General features: G+C 46.7%; 4 protein-coding genes across 6 annotated transcripts; 2 read left to right on the forward strand and 2 right to left on the reverse strand.

Annotated features, from left to right (window-relative positions):
* The first annotated feature begins 2,491 nt into the window (after positions 1-2,491).
* LOC119274451 (patatin-like protein 2) lies at positions 2,492-4,570 on the forward strand. Its single transcript, XM_037555154.1, has 5 exons — positions 2,492-2,814; positions 2,926-3,107; positions 3,208-3,385; positions 3,474-3,635; positions 3,842-4,570. The coding sequence occupies exons 1-5, from the start codon at positions 2,578-2,580 to the stop codon at positions 4,385-4,387; spliced, it is 1,305 nt and encodes a 434-aa protein (XP_037411051.1). The 5' UTR covers positions 2,492-2,577; the 3' UTR covers positions 4,388-4,570.
* A 9,163-nt stretch (positions 4,571-13,733) lies between these two features.
* LOC119274457 (Bowman-Birk type major trypsin inhibitor-like) lies at positions 13,734-14,330 on the forward strand. The gene is made up of 2 exons (XM_037555163.1): positions 13,734-13,894; positions 13,976-14,330. Exons 1-2 carry the CDS (start codon positions 13,792-13,794, stop codon positions 14,185-14,187), a joined length of 315 nt encoding a protein of 104 aa, XP_037411060.1. The 5' UTR covers positions 13,734-13,791; the 3' UTR covers positions 14,188-14,330.
* Positions 14,331-16,421: 2,091 nt separating this feature from the next.
* Positions 16,422-17,274, reverse strand: LOC119274454 (Bowman-Birk type trypsin inhibitor-like). 2 transcript variants are annotated; one of them, XM_037555158.1, is made up of 2 exons: positions 17,103-17,274; positions 16,422-16,986 (listed from the first exon to the last, which is right to left on the reverse strand). In XM_037555158.1, the coding sequence occupies exons 1-2, from the start codon at positions 17,230-17,232 to the stop codon at positions 16,571-16,573; spliced, it is 546 nt and encodes a 181-aa protein (XP_037411055.1). In that variant the 5' UTR covers positions 17,233-17,274; the 3' UTR covers positions 16,422-16,570. The 2 variants fall into 2 exon arrangements, with proteins under 2 accessions (XP_037411055.1, XP_037411054.1); XM_037555157.1 differs by having other exon boundaries at positions 16,422-16,992; positions 17,103-17,273.
* Positions 17,275-20,564: 3,290 nt separating this feature from the next.
* On the reverse strand, positions 20,565-21,262 carry LOC119274456 (Bowman-Birk type trypsin inhibitor TI1-like). Of its 2 annotated transcripts, none has more exons than XM_037555161.1 (2): positions 21,088-21,262; positions 20,565-20,995 (listed from the first exon to the last, which is right to left on the reverse strand). In XM_037555161.1, exons 1-2 carry the CDS (start codon positions 21,209-21,211, stop codon positions 20,775-20,777), a joined length of 345 nt encoding a protein of 114 aa, XP_037411058.1. In that variant the 5' UTR covers positions 21,212-21,262; the 3' UTR covers positions 20,565-20,774. The 2 variants fall into 2 exon arrangements, with proteins under 2 accessions (XP_037411058.1, XP_037411059.1); XM_037555162.1 differs by having other exon boundaries at positions 20,565-20,992; positions 21,088-21,259.
* Between the last annotated feature and the right edge of the window lie 2,053 nt (positions 21,263-23,315).

The raw sequence follows: 23,315 nt of genomic DNA on the forward strand, positions 1-23,315 counted from the left end.
CTTGAATTTCTTTCATCTGGTCTTCTAGCCAGTTTCCCCCAAAAAATGGGCTGCTTGATCTTTTATAGGTAAAGAAAAACATTTCATTGCATGATTTTAAAACTGTTCAGGAAAGTTTCAATAAAATATCCTATGATTTAAAAAATGTTCCCTAATCTTAAAAAATCTTCATGTATTGAAAACAATATTAGTCCGTACGATCCATACTACTTGTCGCTCAAACGGATATATCTAGCACTGAAATACACCTAGATACACCTATTTAAGTAACAAGTAATATGGATAAGAGGGAGTATCAAATTTCAAATATATTTTCTGTCTATTTAATAAAATATAATAAATTTAAGAACACATTCATGAAATTACAAAATATTTGTGAATTTCAAGTAAAAAAGAAAGCTAAAAACATAAAAAGAGCAGGAAAAAAACGGTGAAAAATCAAAGAAAATTGATAGGAGAAAAAACCCAGAAGAGCACTCCGGAAACCTGTCTGGAGACAACGTCCTATGATTTTATGGCATATTGTCGCTGTGCGTTTTTCCGGCAAGTTGAGGCAGTGAGTGTCAGATAGACGGTCGTGGTTCCTTCAAGGTGAAACAACAGTAGCGTGTGTTGTGTAGTACATGGGCCGGGGCCCTTGTAGCTGGGGGTGCTAGGCTTTTCATTTGCCCGGGATATGCCCCGCTGTGGAAAAAAGTCGGTGGTCCAAATTTAAAACCGTCAACTGCAACTCAGTTGAAGTATCAGACAGAACCTGTCTCTGTTTTGTGTGTCAGCTTGAACGTGTCTACAGAGTTGTTGCTTGAAACAGCTAGACCACGACGAGAACCAGTGCTGCTCAGCATTCATTTTATAGCATCATCAGCCAACACACCAGTGGTGTATCAGAAAGAAGAGAGTAAAATTACAACTACAGTAATAGTTATAGCGATACGAATGGGCGGTCTAAATTCAAAACCACAGTTGCAAATCAAAAGAAGGTACTAGGAAGAACATGTATGGGTGTCAGCTTGAACTAGTCTGCGTACGAATTTTGTGCTTGAAAGAGAAAAGGGTTGCATCTATTATATAAAAATACCATAGAAGTCTTTGGACCACGAAACACTTACTATTACCATCATAGCGAGCCGCACATGCCCCGTTGTTGCCCATCCCTTACCAGAGTCAGCCTGATCTTGTCTATAGCATCTGTGAGATCATTGTGCTTGAGCCCCTGAGTATTAGTTCATATCATTCGGCTTAGAATACTCATTGCTCCAACTTAACATACGTTGTCTTCTTTTCTATTCATTCCTCTACCAGTCTTTTGTTTGTTTTATTTGTTTATTTATTTCGATTTTTTTAAAAGATGTTCACAATTGTAAAAAAGTTCCTACTTTACAAATGTAAACATTTTTTAAAAATATAGAATTTCATAATAATATTCAAAAAAGATGTATGTTTTTAATTTTAAATTTTGAGAAAATTATTAATATACACATAAATTAGATTGAACAGAGATTGTTTTAAAGACGAGCATTTTTAGAAAATTCAAGAGTATTTTTAAAATTCAAGGATATGTTTTAAAATATCTGAAAATATTATTGTCATCATAAAATAAAAAAACTAAATACCTTCTGTAGTAAAATGATTTATTTTAACTTTTTACTGGAGCCTTTTTATCATTCCTTTTCTCGATCGGTAAATTGGGCCGGCCAAATAGTTGCTCTGTGTGATTTCTATGCAATTCTCCGTAGAGAGCTTCAAATAGGAATTTCTGCGTGTGTCTCAGCTTGAACTAGTCTATGTGATGTAAAAAAAGGAAAAAGTTGACAAGTATACCGAAGACGACCGAAGCCAGTACTCCATTCAATTGTGATTTTGTTTCTGATGACAAGCCAGTAGTTTCACCTGCAAGTAATTTAATTACCACAGTAATATCTGGTGTGCGTGCAGAGATAAGATATCTCTCTCACATGGAAGCTACTAATTTGACGCTCTCGACTGCAGGAGCCTTCATCAAATTTTCGTGTAGGAGAAACTTCTCATCGTAGGAACGTTTACCCGTCCAACATTCCACAAGAGTAAACGAACCAGGTAAACAACAAAGAATGAGTACCGACCTTGTCGGTACGTGTCCCGCGGACGGAGCGCCACTCAGGCAGGCAGTACGATGCACCACCCGACGATTGGATGAAGAGTTCTTGCCAGCCTGGTCCATCGAAACTAGAAAGAATTTAGAATCATTTTTCTCCTATTATCGCATGCGTGCACGGTGCGGCCATGACCGGCTACGGTCCACGGCGCCCGTCCCCGCGTCTTTGGCTCCTTCAATTCAACTTGCTGACTCGTCGCACGTAGTGAACCGCCGGCATATGCACGATGCTTCCGGCGCTCCGGCGGGGAGCACGACTTTTCCTAATTCCATGGATATAAATATGGTGCACGGGCGTGCCCCTCAACCACCAACAACGCCGTCGTCACAAAAGTGCCAAAGACAAGCGAACCAGCGAGCCGATCGTACAACTTTCGTAAAGCGAGCTCAGGAATCTCTTCTCAGGTGGTCTTAGTTTCAGGTTAACAAGGTCCATCGTAACCATGCCGCCGGCCATGCAAGCAGCGGAAGGGGCGGGGCAGAGGAGGAACGGCCCCCGGATCCTGATGAATGCCGCGCAGCGTGCGCTCAGCCGCGGTGCGCGTTCGTTGTCGCTAGGGAGCCCAAGGTCGCCGCCGCCCTCCTACGGGAGTATCGTCACCGTGCTCAGCATCGACGGCGGCGGCGTCCGTGGGATCATCCCCGGCACCATCCTCGCCTTCCTCGAGGAGAAGCTCCAGGTACGTTCCCAATTGAAGACTCTTACATGCACTGATGCACGCACCTTTCGCTTTGTGTGATCTAATGCACATTACCAGCACTAATGAGTTGCCATGAATATATGTATGTAGGATCTTGACGGCCCGGAGGCGAGGATCTCGGACTATTTCGACGTGATCGCCGGGACAAGCACGGGCGGGCTGGTGACCGCCATGCTCAGCGCGCCCGATGATGCAGGCCGCCCGCTCTTCGCCGCCAAGGACATCAACCAGTTCTACCTTGACCACTGCCCCAATATCTTCCCTCAAGCCAGGTACACAAATCGCACGTACATATCTACCTAAAACAGTCTCCTGCATGCATGGTCGACCATCTTGACGGATCTATGTATGTATGTTCTGTGGTGCGTGCAGCAAAGGGCCTTTTGGCTTGATGAGGAGCATGATGGGACCCAAGTACAACGGCGAGTACCTCCACTCCGTCGTCAAGGAGCTGCTCGGTGACACGCGGGTCGGCGACACGCTCAACAACGTCGTCATCCCAACCTTCGACATCAAACTCCTGCAGCCCACAATCTTCTCGACTTACAACGTATGTGATGTGTGAAGAACAGATTAATAAAAATGTGCTTGCACGGTTGCACCACGCCTGCTGATTTACATATGAAACATGTATGTAGGCCATGAAGGATAAATCCAAGAACGCTCTTCTATCGGACGTCTGCATCAGCACCTCCGCTGCGCCAACCTACCTCCCCGGCCACCACTTCCGGACAGAGCACGAGGACGGCAAGGTCCGGGAATTCAACCTCATCGACGGTGGCGTCGCTGCAAACAATCCGGTGAGTTCGTCGTGCTAACACGACACGCCACCTCAATTAGTGAGACTTGCTAACCTAATTGATTAGCTTATCATCTAATAGTATAACAGTTAATTAACTGTCATCCGGTTATGATGTTGATGTATGGAAACAGTTGACTATCATCCGGTAATGATGTTGATGTATCGAACATTCTCTGTTTGACAACTGACATGGATAGATTACAGACCCTGCTGGCAATGACGGACGTCAGCAAGCAGATCCTAATGGGAAACCCAGACTTCTTCCCCATCAAGCCCGCGGACTACGGCAAGTTCATGATCCTTTCGCTGGGCACCGGTACCGCCAAGATCGAAGAAAAGTTTGATGCTGCCGAGTGCAGCAAGTGGGGCCTCCTGGGGTGGCTCTACAACAGGGGCGCCACGCCCATCATCGACAGTTTTAGCCAGGCCAGTGCCGACCTTGTCGACATCCACGCCTCTGTGCTCTTTCAGGCGCTTCACTGCGAGAAGCGCTACCTCCGGATCCAGGATGACGAGCTCAAGGGCGAGACGGCCTCCGTTGATGTGTCAACGCAGGAGAACCTCAACCGGCTCATCGACGTTGGCAAGGCGCTTCTCAAGAGGCAGGTGTGCAAAGTTAACGCCGAGACGGGGAAGAATGAGCCCGACCAAAATAGGGGTACAAATGAGGAGGAGTTGGTCAATTTCGCACACATGTTGTCGGAGGAGCGCAAAGCCAGGCTTCAGAAGGAGGGCAATGTTGATTTCTAAAGACTTGGGGCATTGCTTACTATTCGAATTTGATTAGACCGGAGAGCACTACCTAAATTATTCATATTGATGTTATATTTGTGTACATATTCATTAATTTCTCTGATAGTCGTGTATATCTTTTGGTTTGTGTAGACATTCATTCATTTGTCCAATATTCATTGTATAAACTACTACTTATATGGCATGGATGTGCTAATTTGTGAATGTCTTTCATTGTTCCTACATGATGGGTAACTGTCACTTGATTCTTTTTTTCTCGTTCTTGATTAATATAGCAAACCGCGGAGTTTGGACAACCCGTGTGGACAGATTCCACTGTTAAACACGTTATTCAGGTACAGGAGATCGACATCTGCAGGAGATATTCATGGTCGTTGGATAGATAGATAGTTAGGCACAGATATGTTCTGTTGTAACTAGCTAGTTCCTTATCTCTTGTATTTCTTCCCTTCCAAGTTGTAATCTCCATGTAATCTCCAACAAACTCCTGTACGCGCTATCAGGTTCGCACCCTGTCTATATAACACGCAACACGTCGCCCTAGATTGAGTAAGACGTTTCCGCATCTCGCACATGGTAATCAAAGCCTTCCTACTTCCCATCTAGCTTCTCCCGATTTCCAATCGTGCCCTACACCATGTCTTCCTCCTCCGGCGCATCTCACCCTAGCCTCAATGGGCAGGTCATTGAGAAACTCTCTCGCACGAACTACGTGCTATGGCGCACACAGATCACGCCGCAGTTGCGTGGCGCCGGTGTCTTCAACTATGTTGACGGCACCTCGCCGGAGCCGGCCAAGCTTCTCGCCGCCAAGGACAAGGACGGCAAGGAGACTTTCGAGCCCAACCCTCTCCACCCACTATGGGTCAGGGAGGACCAGCAGGTGCTCGGATATCTGCTGAGCAACCTCTCCAAGGAGGTGCCCGTCACGGTGACCACGGTGACCACGGTGCAGGCGCTCTGGACGACGCTGGCGGGCATGTACTCGTCGCAGTCACTGAGCCGCGTCAACAACATCCACACCTCCCTCATCAACGCACAGAAGGGCAACCAGAGCGCCGCACCTACTTCGCCTCCATGTGCGGTCTCGCGGACGAGCTCGCCGCCGCCGGCAAACCAATCCAGGATGACGAGCTCATCTCGTATATCTTGCATGGGCTGGATATGGAGTACCAGCCCCTCGTCTCAGCACTCGACGCGCGCATCACACCCACCATTCGCCTGGTTTTGTCTATTGTTGTTTCCAGGGGCTGGAGTCTAAGACAGCTAGATGTACAGAACGCATTTATTCATGGTGTTCTGGAAGAGGAAGTGTACATGAAGCAACCTTCTGGGTTTTTGAGCAAGAATGCACCTTCTCATGTGTGCAAGCTTGACAAGTCATTATATGGACTGAAGCAGGCTCCAAGGGCGTGGTACTCTCATCTCAGTCACAAAATGCAAACTCTTGGCTTTGTTCCTTCTAAGTCTGACACATCATTGTTCATTTACAATAAGTACAACACACATATATTTGTTCTCATATATGTTGATGACATTATTGTCACAAGCTCTTCAAATGAGGCCATAACAGGACTCTTGAAGGATCTTGGGTCAGAATTTGCACTCAAGGATCTTGGAAACTTGCATTATTTTTTGGGAATTGAGGTGAAGAAACATGATGATGGACTTCATCTCTATCAGGAAAAGTATGCAACAGATCTGGTTAAGAAAGCTGGCTTGCAAGGTTGTAAACCTTCACCTACTCCATTATCAAGCTCAGAAAAATTGTCTCTTACAGAAGGGCAACCTTTAAATCAAGATGACAACACAAGGTACAGAAGTCTAGTAGGAGCATTGCAATACTTGACACTCACTAGACCTGATATATCTTTTGCTCTTTAATAAAGTTTGCCAGTTTCTTCATGCACCCACTACAGTTCATTGGACTGCTGCAAAACGTATAGTCAGATATGTAAAGAATACTCTCAATCTTGGTCTCAATTTTAGCAAGTCACCATCAACACTTATTAGTGCTTTCTCAGATTCTGATTGGGCAGGATGTCTAGATGATAGACGCTCAACTAGTGGTTTTGCAGTATTCTTTGGTCCTAACTTGATTTCATGGTGTGCAAGAAAACAAGCTACTGTTTCCAGATCCAGTACAGAAGCAGAGTACAAAGCATTAGCAAATGCTACAGCTGAGATTATATGGGTACAATCCATGTTGAAGGAACTTGGTGTCAAAGGTACCCAAGCCCCATGTTTGTGGTGTGATAACCTTGGTGCCACTTACCTATCTGCTAATCCTGTCTTTCATGCAAGAACCAAGCATATTGAGATAGATTTTCACTTTGCACGAGAAAGAGTTGCTAAGAAGCAACTTGACACTAGGTTTGTGCATTCCAGAGATCAGATTGCAGTTGGATTCACAAAACCGTTGCCTACAAGAAGTTTTAAAGATTTCAAACATAATCTCAACTTGGTGAAGTTGTGATTAAGGGAGGGTGTTAAACACGTTATTCAGGCACAGGAGATCGACATCTGCAGGAGATATTCATGGTCGTTGGATAGACAGATGGTTAGGCGCAGATATGTTCTGTTGTAACTAGCTAGTTCCTTATCTCTTGTATTTCTTCCCTTTCAAGTTGTAATCTCCATGTAATCTCCAACAAACTCCTGTACGCGCTATTAGGTTCGCACCCTGTCTATATAACACGCAACACGTCGCCCTAGATTGGGTAAGACGTTTCCGCATCTCGCACATCCACCACATGTAATTAACCTAACCAATTGAGCGATACTCAGTTCACTAAACAAGACTCAATTTGAAAAGTGTCCCACTCGAACAAGTGGGTTATTCATCTCCTCAAGAGGAAGACATCATGCATGTCCACAAGCGGAGGCCTTGGATATCTCCAGATATGAAGGCCTTGGAGCGGGGCAGAAGCCTATTCTCCATTATCCAATTTTTAGTTTGCCATGTAGTCCTATACATAACTCTAGGTTTAGATGGGACAAAAACACTTAGGAGCTACCACCGTGCAAACTTAATTCTACGTGCATGCAGATGCTTCACATGATGGGACGATATCATTGGAATGACCTTGTACCTAGTAACTCTACCAGCACCAAAATTCTCCTTTCATTTCTCCTTCTTCTTGTGCCCTTCTTGCACCAGGACTATTTCTTATTGTGGAGCTGGAGCATCATTCTTATTGTACTTGGAAGAGGGGTGAAACTCAATTCCCTCCTTGACAACACACTACTTTTGGTTGCTCAAGAGGTCACTGAATTTTTTTTCTCATCTTTAATGCAAGACACAAGCCCTTCCTCTCTTTGGGCTCTCAATTTTTATTTTCCTCCCGGAGAGAATAGAAATCAAGAACGGATTTAGGGGTACAAGTGTTAGCATGCACTTCAATGTGAGGGGCGGAAGTAAGAGCCTTTAGGGTGGAAGCTTTAAGTTGAGCATAAGACTCGGATGCAAGCAAGCAGATACTGATGGGGAACAAGGACTTCTTCCCCATCAAGCCGGCGGACTACGGCAAGTTCATGATCCTTTCGTTGGGCACCGGCACCGCCAAGATCGAACAGAAATTCGACGCCGCCGCGTGCAGCAAGTGGGGCCTGCTTGGGTGGCTCTACAACAGGGACGCCACGCCCATCATCGACAGCTTTAGCCAGGCCAGTGCAACATCGTCGACATCCACGCGTCTGTGCTTTTCCAGGCGTTGCACTGCGAGAAGCGCTACCTCCAGATCCAGGACGACGAGCTCAAGGGTGAAACGGCCTTTGTCTACGTATCCACGCTGGAGAATCTCAACCGGCTCATCGACGAAGGCCAGGCATTGCTTAAGAGGCAGGTGTGCAAGGTGAATGTCGAGACAGGCAAAAACGAGCCTGACCAGAACAGGGGCACAAATGAGGAGGAGTTAGTCAATTTCGCACACGTGTTGGCAGAGGAGCGCAAAGCCAGGCTTCGACAGAATGGTGTTGTTGAATTCTAGAGACTTGGGGCATTCCTTACTATTTAAATTTGATGAGACCCACAAGCACTATATATTATTTGTATAGATATATTTGTGCACATATTCATTAATTTGTTTGATTGGTCGTTTATTTTTGTTGATTTGAGTAGATATTCATTCATTTGTCCAATTCGTTATATAAATTACTGCTTATAGACATGGATGTGCTAATTTGTGAATTTCTTTCATGTCTCGACCTTGATTAATATAGTTAGTCACAGAGTTGGACAGTCAACGTACGGGTCTTAAAAATCATGTAGAAGTTTATTAAATTCTCCCGCTTTTCTGCCATTTCCTGGCCTTGGGATCGAAATCCAAGCATTCATCTAATCTCTGGGAAAATAAGAAATCAAGTGAAGTCAAGGAAGAAGCCCCTCCTACGGACTCGAGAACAGCTTAGAGTTATCAACCAGATCTGAGAGACCTGAAAAATGCTCGGAGCATTGAGGTGGCCTCGTCTTGAGGAATCTAGCCATTAGTCGAGCACTCTTTGGATCGTTTCTCATAACATGCAGGAGGAGAAGATCGGAATTGGTTCTTTTTTTTTAGAGAAAAGACTCAGCTTGAGCGTGAAGTAGGCTCAGACCTAACTCGATTTTGAATTAACAAAGCCATCAACTGAGCAAGACTCCATGAACAGAATATAAATGACACAGAAAATGACAACAAGGAACATCCGAAAGATACAAGACGACACTTTGAATTTACAACACATTGCAGAGCTAGCTACTAGAGATACATAGTTAGAGCACAACTAGCATAAGCCGATGACCGCAACTCCCAGGCGCTAAGGACAAACAGAGGAGGAGCACCGCTGGGACAACTTGAACTGAATGGATGGCATGAACAAGGATGAGCTCTGGAAAGGTGAAAACAACACCTCCCTCCACCGGCGAAGAGGGCCACAACCCTCTCGTCTTGACTCGAAAGACGACGTACTGTCAGACATGGGAGATGCTCACCGAGAGCTTGACAGAACATATACCAAGGTCCAGAGAAAACACAGGTCATGGCCTACTCGAGCCTGGAACGTCTGAATGCAGCAGGAAAGTCACCAAGAGAAGTAGCAGAGAGGTGGACAACAGGGTAACGAGACACCACACCGTCATTGCACCCGCCGCCGGCCAAAGCCCCACCTTCAGCAACCCACACCTGAACCCAAAACTCCCCAAGCAATGCCTCCATGAAGAGAACGACACACACGACACCGTCGCTGCCCAATGAAGGCCGAATTTTGGGGTTTCACCTGGGAGAGGTAACAGATGTGGGAAGAATGGGAACCACAACACTACCTCCAAGAAGGAAACGTTACCCAAAGGTCGACGTCGCTGACGGGCTGAAAGCCAGGGGTTTCCCCCAGCCCCGATCTGCACCACCAACCCGAAACTCCACTGGATCCAGCAGCAAGCCATAGGAAAATAGACGCAGATGGGGAAGGGGTGACAGACCTTCCGATTTGGCAAGGAAGGAGGCGTGCATGCTGCAGCCGCCAGGTGCCGACGCCCCACCACCCAGATGGTCAAGGATGCTAGCCTGAGCCCCCTGCGAATGCCATACATGGCAAGAATGGTAACACCACACCGGCATGGGCCGCCGCCCCAAGGATCCAGATCCTCTGCGGCCGGAGCGACGAAGAATGGTAACACCAAGAGAAGTAGCAGAGACGCGGGGGCTTTGAGGGGAGGGCATAATTGGTTCTTCGACTCTCAACATACACTACTAGAGAAAAGCCTAGCAGCAGCGCGGGTTTTGGGTGTATCAGTAGCGCGGGTGCCCGCGCTACTGATACGGCGCCACAGCTAACTTGTAGCAGTAGCGCGTGTTGACACACACTACTGCTATACATGGTTAGCTGTAGCGTGCGTTGAAAACAGCGCTACTGCTAATTAGCTGTAGCGGGTCTTATACCCCGCGCTACTGCTATTACTTTAAAAAAAACAAAATCTCGACCCCGTGCGTGTTGTCAATGGCAGTAGTGGTTCGATCTAGCGATGATTGGCGTCGCCGGAGGCATGAACTGGTTGTTGGAGAGGGCCCGTTTCTATGGCAGAGCTAGGCCGCGGCGTGGGGCTCCTCTTCCCGACCATGCCAGATAGCTCTGGATCATCCATGGCGACGACCTACACGGGCATGGACATGGGAGGGTGAGTCAAACCATAGGGAGAGAGAGAAAAGAAAAACCGAGGGAGAGAGGAAGGCGAAGTAGGGAGCAGCGGAGCTAGTCACCGGTGGTGAGGTGCTCCAGTGTGGTGGCGTGGGGCGGCGGCCTCCTAGACGTCGGTGGAAGACCGGCGAGCTCCTAGACGCCGGTGGCGCGAGGCGGCGGCCTCTTTCGGCGCCATGGAGGAGGATGGGCGCATGGGCAAGAGGTCCATGTGAGAGCGTATGGAAAATGAGAGGAGAGAGTGGTGGAAGAGACGAGGGATTTGGGGGAGGAGATGGGGATTCGGCCGAGGATATAGCGACTTCACCTACCTCGTACTTAGTAGTAGCGAGGGGTATAAAACCGCGCTACTACTATCAACTTAGTAGTAGCGCGGGTTTATACCCCTCGCTACTACTATGGCATGTGTCGGGGGGCACGGTAGAGACCGCTTAGTAGTAGCGAGGGTTAAAAACCCACGCTACTACTATCAACTTAGTAGTAGCGAGGGTTAAAAACCCGCGCTACTGCTACTTAGCAGTAGCGCTTCTTTTTGTGCCACGCTGCTGCTAATATTCTGTGTATAAGATTTTTCCTAGTAGTGATATCATATCCAAAAGCATTCATGCCATTAATCTCTCCAAGCATCACCGGAAATTCCTGAAATGAATCCAGGAAAAGTGACCACCCGCAATAAGGCTAGGACTTGAATCCAGATTGACAGAATCCACCAGAACCATGCTCAGTTAGCTCAATAAGACTTAAGTTGAAATTGTTTCCCACTCCACTTGGTTCATGGATTCTAACATTCACATAACAAAAAAGCAAGAACACTGTGCGGAATTCATCTCTTCAAGAGGAAGATACATGTCCACACCGGGAGGCATTAGATACATCTCCATTAAAGAGAACTGATCAAACTGCTAGGAACTTAGCTGACACATTGTTAAATCTCATCTAGATGATAATTAACAACTCCATTTTGAAAAAAGTTCATGCATTTAAAGCAAATAAATAAAGAATAAAAATAAAAAGGCCGAAATGACAAAAGACATACAAAGAATAAATAAAAAATTATGAGTTCCGAAAAAAGTTCATGCATCTAAAACAAAAAAAAATCAAAAAATAAAAAGGAAAAGCGAAAAACGGAACCGCAGCTCAACGGGAGAGAAATGGCGCAGCGAGTCCTGTTACTCTATACAAAACTAAACCGCACCCACGCGAAGGGAAGAAGCTGCAGCCTGCACAAAATCAAAATCAAAACCGCAAAACGGCCCTAAAACGGACGCATAGCGGCCCAAAACGGACGCAAGCCGTGAAATGGGCCGGCAACATGACAACACTGCATGGATTAAAGCAATGCACGAAAAGTTCGGCAACAAAAATCTTACAATTTGAAAACTTAGATGAGACGTGACTAAATCTCATCTATATGAGATTTAGCAAATCTGTACAAAAAAAAATGAAGTCACAACACATGTGAAACAGAGGCCCATATTCTCACACCCGCGCAGACACATGTCACAACGAGAAAATGGCCAACAGGGCGACGCCAAAAACCAGCCCGACAACAAAGGCACAAGCACGACACGAGGCACAGTGCACATGAACAAAACAGGTTAGCGAAACTTACATATTTGATTGTGTATTAAACAATTTAGATGTGACATAGCTGAAAATCATCTAGACGAGAATTAGCAAATCCTAAATTTAAAATGAAAATAGAGAATATAAATGTACTAAAAAGCATGAATTTTTTAAACAAATAAATGAACAAATAAAAACAAAAACAAAAAAGGAAAAGAAAAAGGATAGCAAATATTTTTTTTAATTTTTACAAAATAGCAAACAGAAAAACAAAAAACCGGTCGAAGCTTGTAGCCTAAAACCGAGATATGAGAGGTCACGGATACACCTCCTATAAAATGCTGATTCTTCTGTTCATGCACCAAGGCACATAACGTCATGGAGACGCGGTGGATCTCAGTCCTTGCTGGCGGGAGAGCTTTGCTTATAGTTTTTTTTTTTGAGTTTTGGTAAGGTTTTATGTCTTCCTCAGAAAGGCGAGGCAGCGACCGGCTTTCTGAATATAGAATAAGTTTCACCTCGCCTAACCCCTATTTAGATAGTATTTGTGAAAGTTCGTCTCTGGCGGATCTCGCGCGATTTGGTCGGCATTTGTCTTTGGTGGATCCACTTGGATCCATTCTTCGTTCGGTTATGTTCATGTTTAGATCCTTCCGATCTACGCTTCTCTTCATCGACGGCGGTTACTGTTCTGGTGCGCTGGTCCTCTAGGGCCTTCGCACGACGACTTCCGGACTGTCTACTACGAAAAAGTTTGCTTGGCTCGGCAGCTCTGATGATAGAGGGGCGATATAGGCGGCGCGCCTTCGGCTCGCTCTAGTGCTTGTAGTCGTTGCTAAGTGGTATACAGATGTGGATGTAATTTTACTTTTGGCATTGTTGGTATTACCTTACAGTTGATGAATATATCGAAAGATTTATCAAAAAATAGAGATTGCCACGTGTTCATCTTATCTTAGTTGACATACTCTAATCACATCTGATCTCATTGCATCGAGATTGGGAGTGCCTCGATTAAGCTCGCTGCAGCCGTACGTGGGCACATGCATTTGATTCGATATGTCTCGTGTCTCTTCAATGTTTGTAGCCTGGAATCCTGGATGGATATGGTAAAAACAAATCTCAACTCAAGGTATGGAGTCATGCACGCGCAACATGCGTGCAGTTAACAAGCAGTAGATCACGTGACGCACGCGTCCGGCAGTGCCTGCCTTTATCAACGTGGCAGCAGCTTTTGTGCACGCAGCTCGTCTCCAGATCCAGATCTACCTAGCTATAGCTCGCATAATCAGTACTGCCTCCATTCCAAAATATAGTGCGCCCACGCTTCCCGAGGTCCAACTTTGACCATAAATTTAACCAACGAGACCAACTGCGGCGGGAGAAAAAAATATATAATTAAAAACTTCTTTTGAATACGAATTCACTGATATAATTTTTGCTCCCGCCGCAATCGGTCCTGGTAGTTAAATTTACGGTCAAAGTTGAAGCACGAGGATAGAGGAAGCACTACATTGTGGAATGGAGGGAGTAGCTGGGTTTGTCTCCGTGTCGCCTCCCGATTGGTCCGAGGAGGCTACATATACCGGTGCAAATGAACAACCCACAAGCACACATACACACAGAGAGGGAACGAAGCAGTAATAATCAATCAACCAGCCATGAAGGGAAGCGGCACCGCCGTCGTGCTGATTCTCTCGCTCGCAGTCCTCCTCGTCCTGGGCGCCGCCGTCGCCGACGACGCCATCATTCGCCTCCACTCCGGTGAGCTTTGAAATTAGCCTCAGATGGTTTATAGTTAGTCAGCTGGATGTGTGCGTGAGCTCGTCGCGGATCTTGTTGCAGATGCGGTGACGGAGGAGACGAGGCCGTGGGACTGCTGCGACCACCCCGTGTGCACCAAGAGGAGCTGGTGCGGCTGCAAGGACGTCGTCGATCAGTGCTTCCCCACCTGCAAGAACTGCAAGCCGGCGAAGCGAGCGGACGAGTCGGCCCCTTCCGGCTACATGTGCCGGGAGACCTACCACGGCAGTCCCGGGCCCAAGTGCATGCTCTGATTCTGATATCCGTTTGTTGTTCAAGAGATGGGCTGTGCTAGCTGCTGTATGTGATGTTGTAGCACTACTACGCTAGCTGCTGGTGAGCCTAGCTGTACGGCAGCGATTGAATAAGATTTGGACACTTACCTTCTTAGGAGCAATAGTATTGCCGTTTAATGAAGAAAGATAACAAAAAAGTTTCACAAAACTTGCACACAACTTCGTTTTAAACTTGCAATTTTTGTAGCATGCAATGATAACAAAATAGTGTAGTTTTCACAGATATTACATAGTAATTATGTGAGTACATTTCCACTCACCCAACATTCCAAAAATACCCACAAAATAAAAATAAAAATCAAGTAACAAAGAAAAAACAAAAACAAAAGCAAAACAGATAAAAACAGAAAATAAACAAACAGATAGATAGGAGGGCTGGATCGCACATTTACTGAGCTTCAGATCAGTAGCAAATCGACTGACCCAAATATGGGGTCAATTGAAAATATAAGCCCAACGGAACAAACATCACAGTCGTGAAAAAAAACGAAGCACGAATCTTGGAACAACAATCAACTACCAAGAAATTAAATGACTCAAATTCAAACTTCAGGCAACCTACAAGTAGCTAAAATTAATGATTTTAGAAATAGAACTTTGGTCAAACTGGATGAAAGTTTCATGCAGTTTCCTGGTTCATGCCGTTTCATCATGAAACGGAAGACACCCGCACCATTCAGTTATTAAAGATAAGATTGAATAGTACTCTGTCTTGTACTCCCTTCGTCCCAAAATAAGTGTCTTAACCTTAGTATAAATTTTTACTAAAATTAGTACAAAGTTGAGACACTTAGAGCATCTACAGCCAGACCTCTCAAAGCCGCCACATACGCCCGGGCGGGCTGCCTGGTCACGTTTTTTCGACCTAGACGGACGCCTCAAACAGGCCTCAAACGTCCGGACTGACCGACACCCCCATATTCAACCCAAATGTGGGGCGGATATGGGGTGGTCCGGGCGCGTCCGCCTGACAAGCCCAGCCCACTACGGACCCCATGGATGCCCCACGAAAAACCCCATCGACCTCGTCGGTCCGAAACTCGAGCTCACTTCACTCTCCTCTCTCACTCCGTCCTCTCCTCTCCCCTCACCGATTCCGACCGAATCCGGCGCAATGTCAAGCTCCGGCAGCCTCTCCGATGAAGATGTGGATCCAAAGTATGAGCTTGCCCTCCGTGTCGCCTTGGAGCTACCCAAGGTGGACACAGGGGGCAGCTCCGGATCTGCAGCCTCGCCAAGCCGCCGCTTCCCCGTCGGCGCATCACGGACGTCGGCACTGGCCCCTCCCGGCCCATGCGCAGCTCTGACAGGCGGCCAGCGCGATCGGCGCCTCCCCCAAGCTGTCCCCTTGCCTCGTCGGCTGCTGCTTCCCCACGCCGTCCCCTCACCTTGCTGGCTGCTACTCCCCCTCGTGGGCAGCGGTGGGTGCTTGTGCCCTCCCCGCCCGCCCGGATGCGCACGCCAGAGTCGGAGGCGCGCGCCGCCCGCCGCGAGAGGCAGCGGGCAAGGGAGAGGGAGGCTGTGAAGAGCTCTGTCCAACGCCGGCGTGGGTTACCGGCGGAGCTTGAGGAGGACCAGCGACCCCTCACGTGGGTCTACTGCCGGTCGCTTACGACGGCGGAGACGGACGCTCGGCTGCTCCGCCGGAAGAACGCTAAGGATCTTCGGCTTGCCATCGAGCAGTCCGAGCGGGAGCATTGGAGAAGGCGAAGGAGACAGCTCGGCTGGCCAAGCTCAGGCGCCAGCAGGACCGGGTCGTCCAGTGCGTCAAGGGCCTCGTCATCATCGACTCCTCCTCCTCCTCCGACGACGGCTCCTCCTCCGACGAATCGGACGATCCTCCACCAGCCGACAATGGTTACAGCTATGCCGGCGACCAGAAGGTGAAAGGGACGGCCCGGAAGTGGTGAGGTTGATTTTAATTTCAAGTTTTAGATGTAGTATAATGTTGTCCGTCGTTTATGTGAACTTTGGTGGATCTTTTGGTGAACCATTTTGCAATTTCTATGTCAGAAGCTAATCTACGTAATTTGATCGACGTTGCATGATATAGTATGGATATAGGGGTTCGGATATGAGAGACACGGATGTGGACGACACAATTTAAGGTGTGCCCGGTCATCGTCCGCGGACACGTCGAGACGTCACGTGTCCGCGGGCGTTTGAGGGCCTGAATTTGCCAAGTCCGGCTGTAGATGCTCTTATTTGGGATCGAGGGAGTACATGATTGCTTCTCCATTTTTTATTTTATGTATAATCACAAACTGCAGGCTGCTGCAGCAGCAAGGAAGGAGTAGGGACGTAGCGACTCGATCATGGTGCACACCAACGCGTGCGCGTGCTAGTTACCGCCGGCGGCAAGAGCCTCTGGCGGCGTGCATGTGGGCGGGATGGCCCCGGTGAACGCGTCCTTGCAGACGTTGAGGGACGGGTTCGACGTGGACGCTTCGCAGCTCTTGCAGGTGGGAGCGCACTGCTCGACCTCGTCCCCGCAGCGGCACGTCGGCGGGTCTGTCTTGGTGCACGCCGCCGAGTCGCAGCACTCCCACGGCCGGCATATAGGCCCGGGGTCGCCGACGTACTGGTCTTGGCAGACCTGGAGGGACGGGTTCCGCGTCGACGGCACGCATGCCTTGCAGGTGGAGGCGCACTCGAACGCCTCGTCCACGCAGGTGCAGATCGGCGGGATGGACCTGGTACACCGCGGCCGGTCACAGCACTTCCACGGCCTCGGCGCCGCCATGGCTGCTTGCTGGTCTGCAACTGCGAGCCCTCAGTTAACGTGGTGAAGCTGCGATCAGTTTCTTCATGGATCATGGATGCATGATGAAGCCATGAACTAGAGAAAGGAGTTCACGCGCGCCCAACCGTACCTTGGCCTTGGCTCGGCAGGAGAATGGTACCCACCTCGTCGTCTACAGAGGGGCGGTCGGCGACGAGGAGGGCCGCCTCCAGTGAAAGCATCAGCAAGATGCTAGGAACGATGCATCGCTTCATCCCCATGGCGTGCTTACTGACCTTGCTTGTGCGCTTGAAACTGGCAAGCTAGCGGCCAGCAGTATATGTAGCCTCGTGACACCGATGGATGACCTAACGCGTGGAAATCGCTACCAATGCAAGGAGCAGACTTGAATAGGCAAACATGGCAGCTCTCTATCACATATGCGTGGATAAGGACTATAGAATGATGACAAAGTGTTGACTAAAACCGTATATGCGCGTTTTCCATTGATTGTAGCATGGGTACGCTGACAATGGAACAGGATAACTGACGGTACGTCCGGAATTGACTGATGAATAAAATGCATTGCGTCGACACCACGCTTCTTCACTCGTGGGTAACGCTACATCCGGATTTGCTGGATGAGAATTAACAAAGTCTAGTCTAACTCCTACCCTACTTGATTAAGCAAACACATAAAAAAAGAACAAAATTCCTACGAATCCCAGCGTAAAACCCAACAATGTAGAAGTTAGATGAGACATACTAATTTCTCATTGTACATGAGAGCTAGACAAACCCCAAATCAAGATTTGCTAATTCAAAATGGTTGACCTATTAGAAATTTTGCGGTGTGCAAGGACCTATTAGAAATTTTGCAGTGTTTGGGCATTCAAGGGCCTCTAGTTAAAAAACAAATCTGGTTTTGGAAAAGCTTTAAAAAGCTAGATTGAGTTAACAAAGCATTGGATGAGTGTCCAGTGAGATGGTTCACTTTCTCACACTTCCCTATTTCCAGGTATGGAGTTCCATCAGGCGTCCCTTTGTCAGCGGCTCAAGATTTGTGAGCCAAAAAATGCCATACGATCATTGGTTTTCATATGCCTTTTCCAGTTGAAAAGAGAAACCCATTTCTGAGAGAAAATACATGGCAAAACACAAATAGAACTAGGTTTCTTCAGGCATGTTTCCCGGGATTTTTAAGAAGGTTTTTAGTTAAGCATTTTTACCTAAACCGGATTTATCCATCTCTGTTTTTGTAATTTAGTATTAAAATTTCCGAGGCTTCAGTTGGGAAAGTTTGGAATACAAAAATAGATCTTGGTCAAACTATGATCATTTCTAGACTAGACAATATGCATGTGTTCTCGCAAAAAAACTGTTCATGTGATATTAATATCATAGTTTCTAGCATTTGTTAGATGGTTTAAAAATAAAAAAATACTTATAAGAAATTTATTTTGAAGTGGGATGATAGATAATTGTATAGTACTATACATAGAAATGGTTTTTAACAATTTCGTGTTTTGGAAACATTTAGGTTTTCTCGCAAAATAGTTTTGCTGTAAATACTTTTGGGACCAATCCCACTTGGGATAATTAGATGATTTTCTTTGCATTTTATCACATTTTATTTGGTTGTCAATTTTTTTGTTGAATTGATCTAAAGATCCAAGTAAGAAGCAAATCGTGCCTGCTTTTATTTACTGTGGATTTTATATTCTTAAATATTGATAATGTCCATATTTGTAAACACATGATGGACAACAGACCTTCATGGCTGGAGATTGGATATTAGGAATGAGGTGAGTTTTTTCCCTTTAATGCCACAGTTGGGTCTAACACTGATATGCCAAAAACGGAGCCCATCACTAACGGCCGGTCCTTGTCCAGTGGCGGAGCGTGACCAAAGCATAAGAAGGGGCCAATTCTATATAAAAAAATGCATGGTATTTACAGTATGAAACAAGCTACTTAAAGACACCAAACAGATATATGGGACAGTTAGATGACCATGTCATGATAATATTTATGTCTAGTGTGAAAAAACACACATATATACAGATCTGTCTCGTTCACAATATGCACCAGAGGCTGATGGATGTTCAACTGCACTATACTACTGAAAAGTTCGCAAGTCTATATTTATCAAGTCTAAGGCATTACTGCACTAACCAGTAACCAACGGTGTAGCGCGTGGGTGTCGGTGGCGTGATGGTGTGGGCGTCCAATCAAAGCGACGACAAACAGTGGAGGAGCAGGTCAAGTGCGTCGGGCGTGGGTGTTCAGCTTGAGGGTCTCGAAGGCCTGTGACTCCAACTGATCAAGGGGTTTAAGGAGAGGTCAAAAGAATATAGGAGTTCTGGTTCGGCGGCATCGGTCACTCAAATCTGGTCCGCAGATGGTAGGTCGCCATGGCCATGGAGAATTGGAGACCGAGTGGAGGAGTGGAAGCACGGGGAGTTGGGGTTGAAGGCTGGAGGCGGAAGACAGTACACGATCGTACCTATAGGTGTTCTTTATCAGTTAATGGGCTGGACTAAACTGGTGACTATGCCTAGTAATTTGGTTTTTGCGATTTCGGAAGGGGGGGTCACGACCCAGTTTCGCCTCCACTACCCTCCGCCAGCTTCCTTGTCTACGAGTTAGTGGTATTAGAGAAAGTATAATAGGGCCACATGCATAGTCGGGTTATAAAAAGGGTCATTTGCATTTCAGCCCGAACCACCTACTCAGATTTACCTCTAAAAAAATCATGTGCTCAAATTTGCCCCTCTTTCGTTAAGTGAGCTTATAGAAATGTCCTTTCGTACATTTTCCGTCCAGTCGAAGGCCTTTGACCGAAGGCTTTTGACCGTTAGATTTTTTTATACGCGCACTTAACGGTCAAATGTCTTGACTGGACGGAAAATGTACGGAAGGACATTTCTATAAGCACACTTAACGGAAGAGGGGCAAATTTGAGTACATGATTTTTTAGGGGTAAATCTAAGAATGGGCGTAAATTAGTGACATAAATGTAAATGTCCCATTAAAATGTCACATCATACATTTTTCCCTAGTTGAAGGAAAGAGAAGAAAGAAGAGAAGCGGGATCTAGATTTACAGTTTACTCTAGCATGAGCCGCAACATCACTTGTGTGAGAAAAAATGGGCCACACATTAATAACTTAACATGTGAATATATCTAACTACGAGTGTGCTATTAGGTTTGCCGTAGTTGACATGGTAACTTCATATAGTCGGCTGGTTGACTAAGCTATTAACCTTGCTTTAGTATTTCTGACGATTTTACTGTGACCATTCTTTTGATGACCGCGTAGGTCCGGACGTGTCCGCAAACAGACCGGTCATGCCTCAAATTTACTACTCTGCACCCCCTTAACACTGGGTCCTTTTGACGCCATGGAGGCATCCCCAGGGAGAGACGAGAGTGAAGTGACAGAAATTAACGTACCAGTCCGCAGGTTTTGTCTTTTTAGTAAGTTTCTGGATGTTGTTTTCTTTTGGGGCCCATAATATATGCATGTATTCATCTATATTTTTGTATATCGGCTTTTGTTGACTGTCGTATCCGGGAAAAGAAACTGATGTAAATTACTAGGACCACCCATCCATCGTACGTAGCCTGACGCCACCCGTTTTATTTTTTTGATGAATGAAAGGCCACCCGTTTTCATTACACACAGGCAGCAAGCAGATAGGCATGCAGGACCAGACACAAACAGTATTAGTAGCCATTCATGTAGGAACACACGTCGACGGCGTACGTTATCATAGTAGCGGTAGATCCAACCGGTGCGCGCAGAGTAGTACGTAGAGTTCAGTTACCGCCGGTGTCCGTACACCTAGGCCCTGGGTCGCCGGTGTACTTGTCTTTGCAAACGCGGCGGGGTGGGTGCACATAACCATTGCAGTCCTCGCAGGTTGGAGCGCAGTTGTCCACCACGTCCTGGCAGCTGCACGTCGGCGGGATCGACCTGGTGCAGACGGTCACGTCGCAGCACTTCCACGGCCTGGCCGCCGCCATGACCACCTCCTGGTCTGCAAGTCCTCAACGAGCCAAGCAGCGATAAGTTTAAACTGAACCAGAGAGAAGAGAAAGGAGTCCACCCGCGTGGCATGGATCACCGTACCTTTGTCTTGGCTTGGCAGGAGAATGCCGCCCACGTCGTCGGCGACGGAGGGGTGGCCGGCGACGAGGAGGGCTGTCCCCAGTAAAAGCATCAGCAGGATGCTACTGCATCTCTTCATCTTCATCGCTGGTCACTCACTGTCACTGACTTTGCCTGTGCATTCGGCCCATATATGTAGCCTCGTGACAACAGTGGATCAGCTAAGCATGACACGTTACCTTTAACGTCTAGTAGTCGTTCTCCACGAGGAGCCAATTGATGATGTGGACCTGATGGCCACATGGGTACCCTGACAATGAGCTGTGCATGATCAATGGCCGCACCTACTATGAATCTAATGCACTGTCAGAGATGTCCGGCTCGTCCGACGTGCAACAAGCACGTAAGGGCATGACTAATGGGTAGCCTCAGCCTGCTGCCCCGCGGGTCCGTGTAGGCTCGGACTTAGGTTTGGACAAAAAGCTATAGCCTCAAGCGAGATAGTGTAGCCAGCAGAAGAACCAACCTCTGTTGAAGGAAGAAAGGTGAAGCTACACTGATGTATATATGCAAGGAGAGAGGTAGAGACAAATGAAAGGACACCCGCAAAAAAAAGAAAGAAAGGAAACACTATGCATGCAAAGAAAGGTGAGTCCGCTATAGAGTGTAGCCTCAGTTGGCTAGAAATTTTCAGAAATCGGTGGTCTGGTTGCTTTTTGATTAAATTAGTAGCTGAGGCAAACTCAGGGTGATACCCTCATTGTACATGCCCTAAGAGATGACAGACAGGTGCAATTCTCTTTTCTCCTCTAGATTGTGGTGATGGCACAGCTACTTCCGTTGTTGGTAAACAAGGCAATCGGTTGGTTTGATCAAAGGCCGTATCATCGGCATTATACATCAACTTTAAGGTATGTCACTACTATGTTTTATTTTGAATTGTTTGGATTCCTTACCACCTATGTCACATGGTAAGGTACGTCACTACTAGATAATACCTCACATGTTGCTACGCAAATTAATTACAATATATTGATTTAACAACGTCTCAGTCGTGTAAGTCTTTTTTAGGGATTTAGGCACATCAAGATTCATACCGCGTGGGCAGGTTTGTGTGCTCTTTGCCAAAGAGAAGCCCACCATGGATCGATGTGATGGGCTGTTTTCTTTTTCCTTTGCTTGTTGGTCTGTGTGTGGAACGGCCCGGGTGTGCAGGCCTCTTACATTCTGTTTTCAGGCTTTTTTAGGCCCTATCACAATGCGTGTTTTTGGGTTATTGTTGTCCAGTTCTTTGTCTTTTCTTTTCCTTCTTATTCCTATTATTTATATGATTCCCAAGGCAACAGACAAAGCCATTTTGCAAGAATGCAAGAAGCGGCTAGGAAGGATGTGGAGAGGGTATTCGAAGTACTCCAAACTCGTTGGGAAATTGATCGTGGAGCGGTAATGATGTGGGAATCAGAGACTTTCTGTCAGCTGATGATATGTTATATATGTCATTTCACGCAATATGATTGTCGAGGACGAGTGTGATGTGTTTGTGCAAACCAATGATTTCGACAAACCTAAAGAACAAGCCCACATCCTAGAACAACAAGGTGCACACCAGCTTATCAATTTTCTGCAGAATTTTCAAGACTATCAAGTGCACGCGCATCCACCCAGTGATCTTGTGAAGCATATGTGGAGCCATAATAAAAACTACGGAGCTAATGTTTGAATTGTGGGCTTCAAATAAAATTTATGTTCCAATCATGTATTTTTGCTATCAACAAATGTTTCTTTCGTGAAGGGTAGATCCTTACATGACAACTTCATGTTGGTCCAAAGTACAGCTCGAAGGCTGAATGCCTTGCGCAACCCCGCCATACTACTCAAGCTAGACATTTCGAAAGCATTCGACTCCGTTCAATGGCCGTTCCTGATCGAGGTGATGCAACAACTTGGTTTCGGACCTCGGTGGAGATCATGGATTTGTGGTATTCTTGCAACTTCTACCACCAAGATCATGGTGAATGGAGACCCCGGGGACACTATATACAACTGCAAGGGGCTTAGGCAAGGCGACCCGATATCACCGATGCTCTTTATTCCCACTATGGAGTCGTTGCAAAGGTTGTTGCAGCGAGCAACACAAAGAGGACTCTTGGAGCCGTTGGCGTCTCGAGGGATGAGGCAACGACTGTCCATTTTCGTGGATGATGTGGTGGTGTTCATTAAACCCAAGCTAGGAGAGCTTGAGGCCGCGA

Source organism: Triticum dicoccoides, chromosome 3B, assembly GCF_002162155.2.
Source record: "Triticum dicoccoides isolate Atlit2015 ecotype Zavitan chromosome 3B, WEW_v2.0, whole genome shotgun sequence".
Taxonomy (NCBI): domain Eukaryota; kingdom Viridiplantae; phylum Streptophyta; class Magnoliopsida; order Poales; family Poaceae; genus Triticum; species Triticum dicoccoides.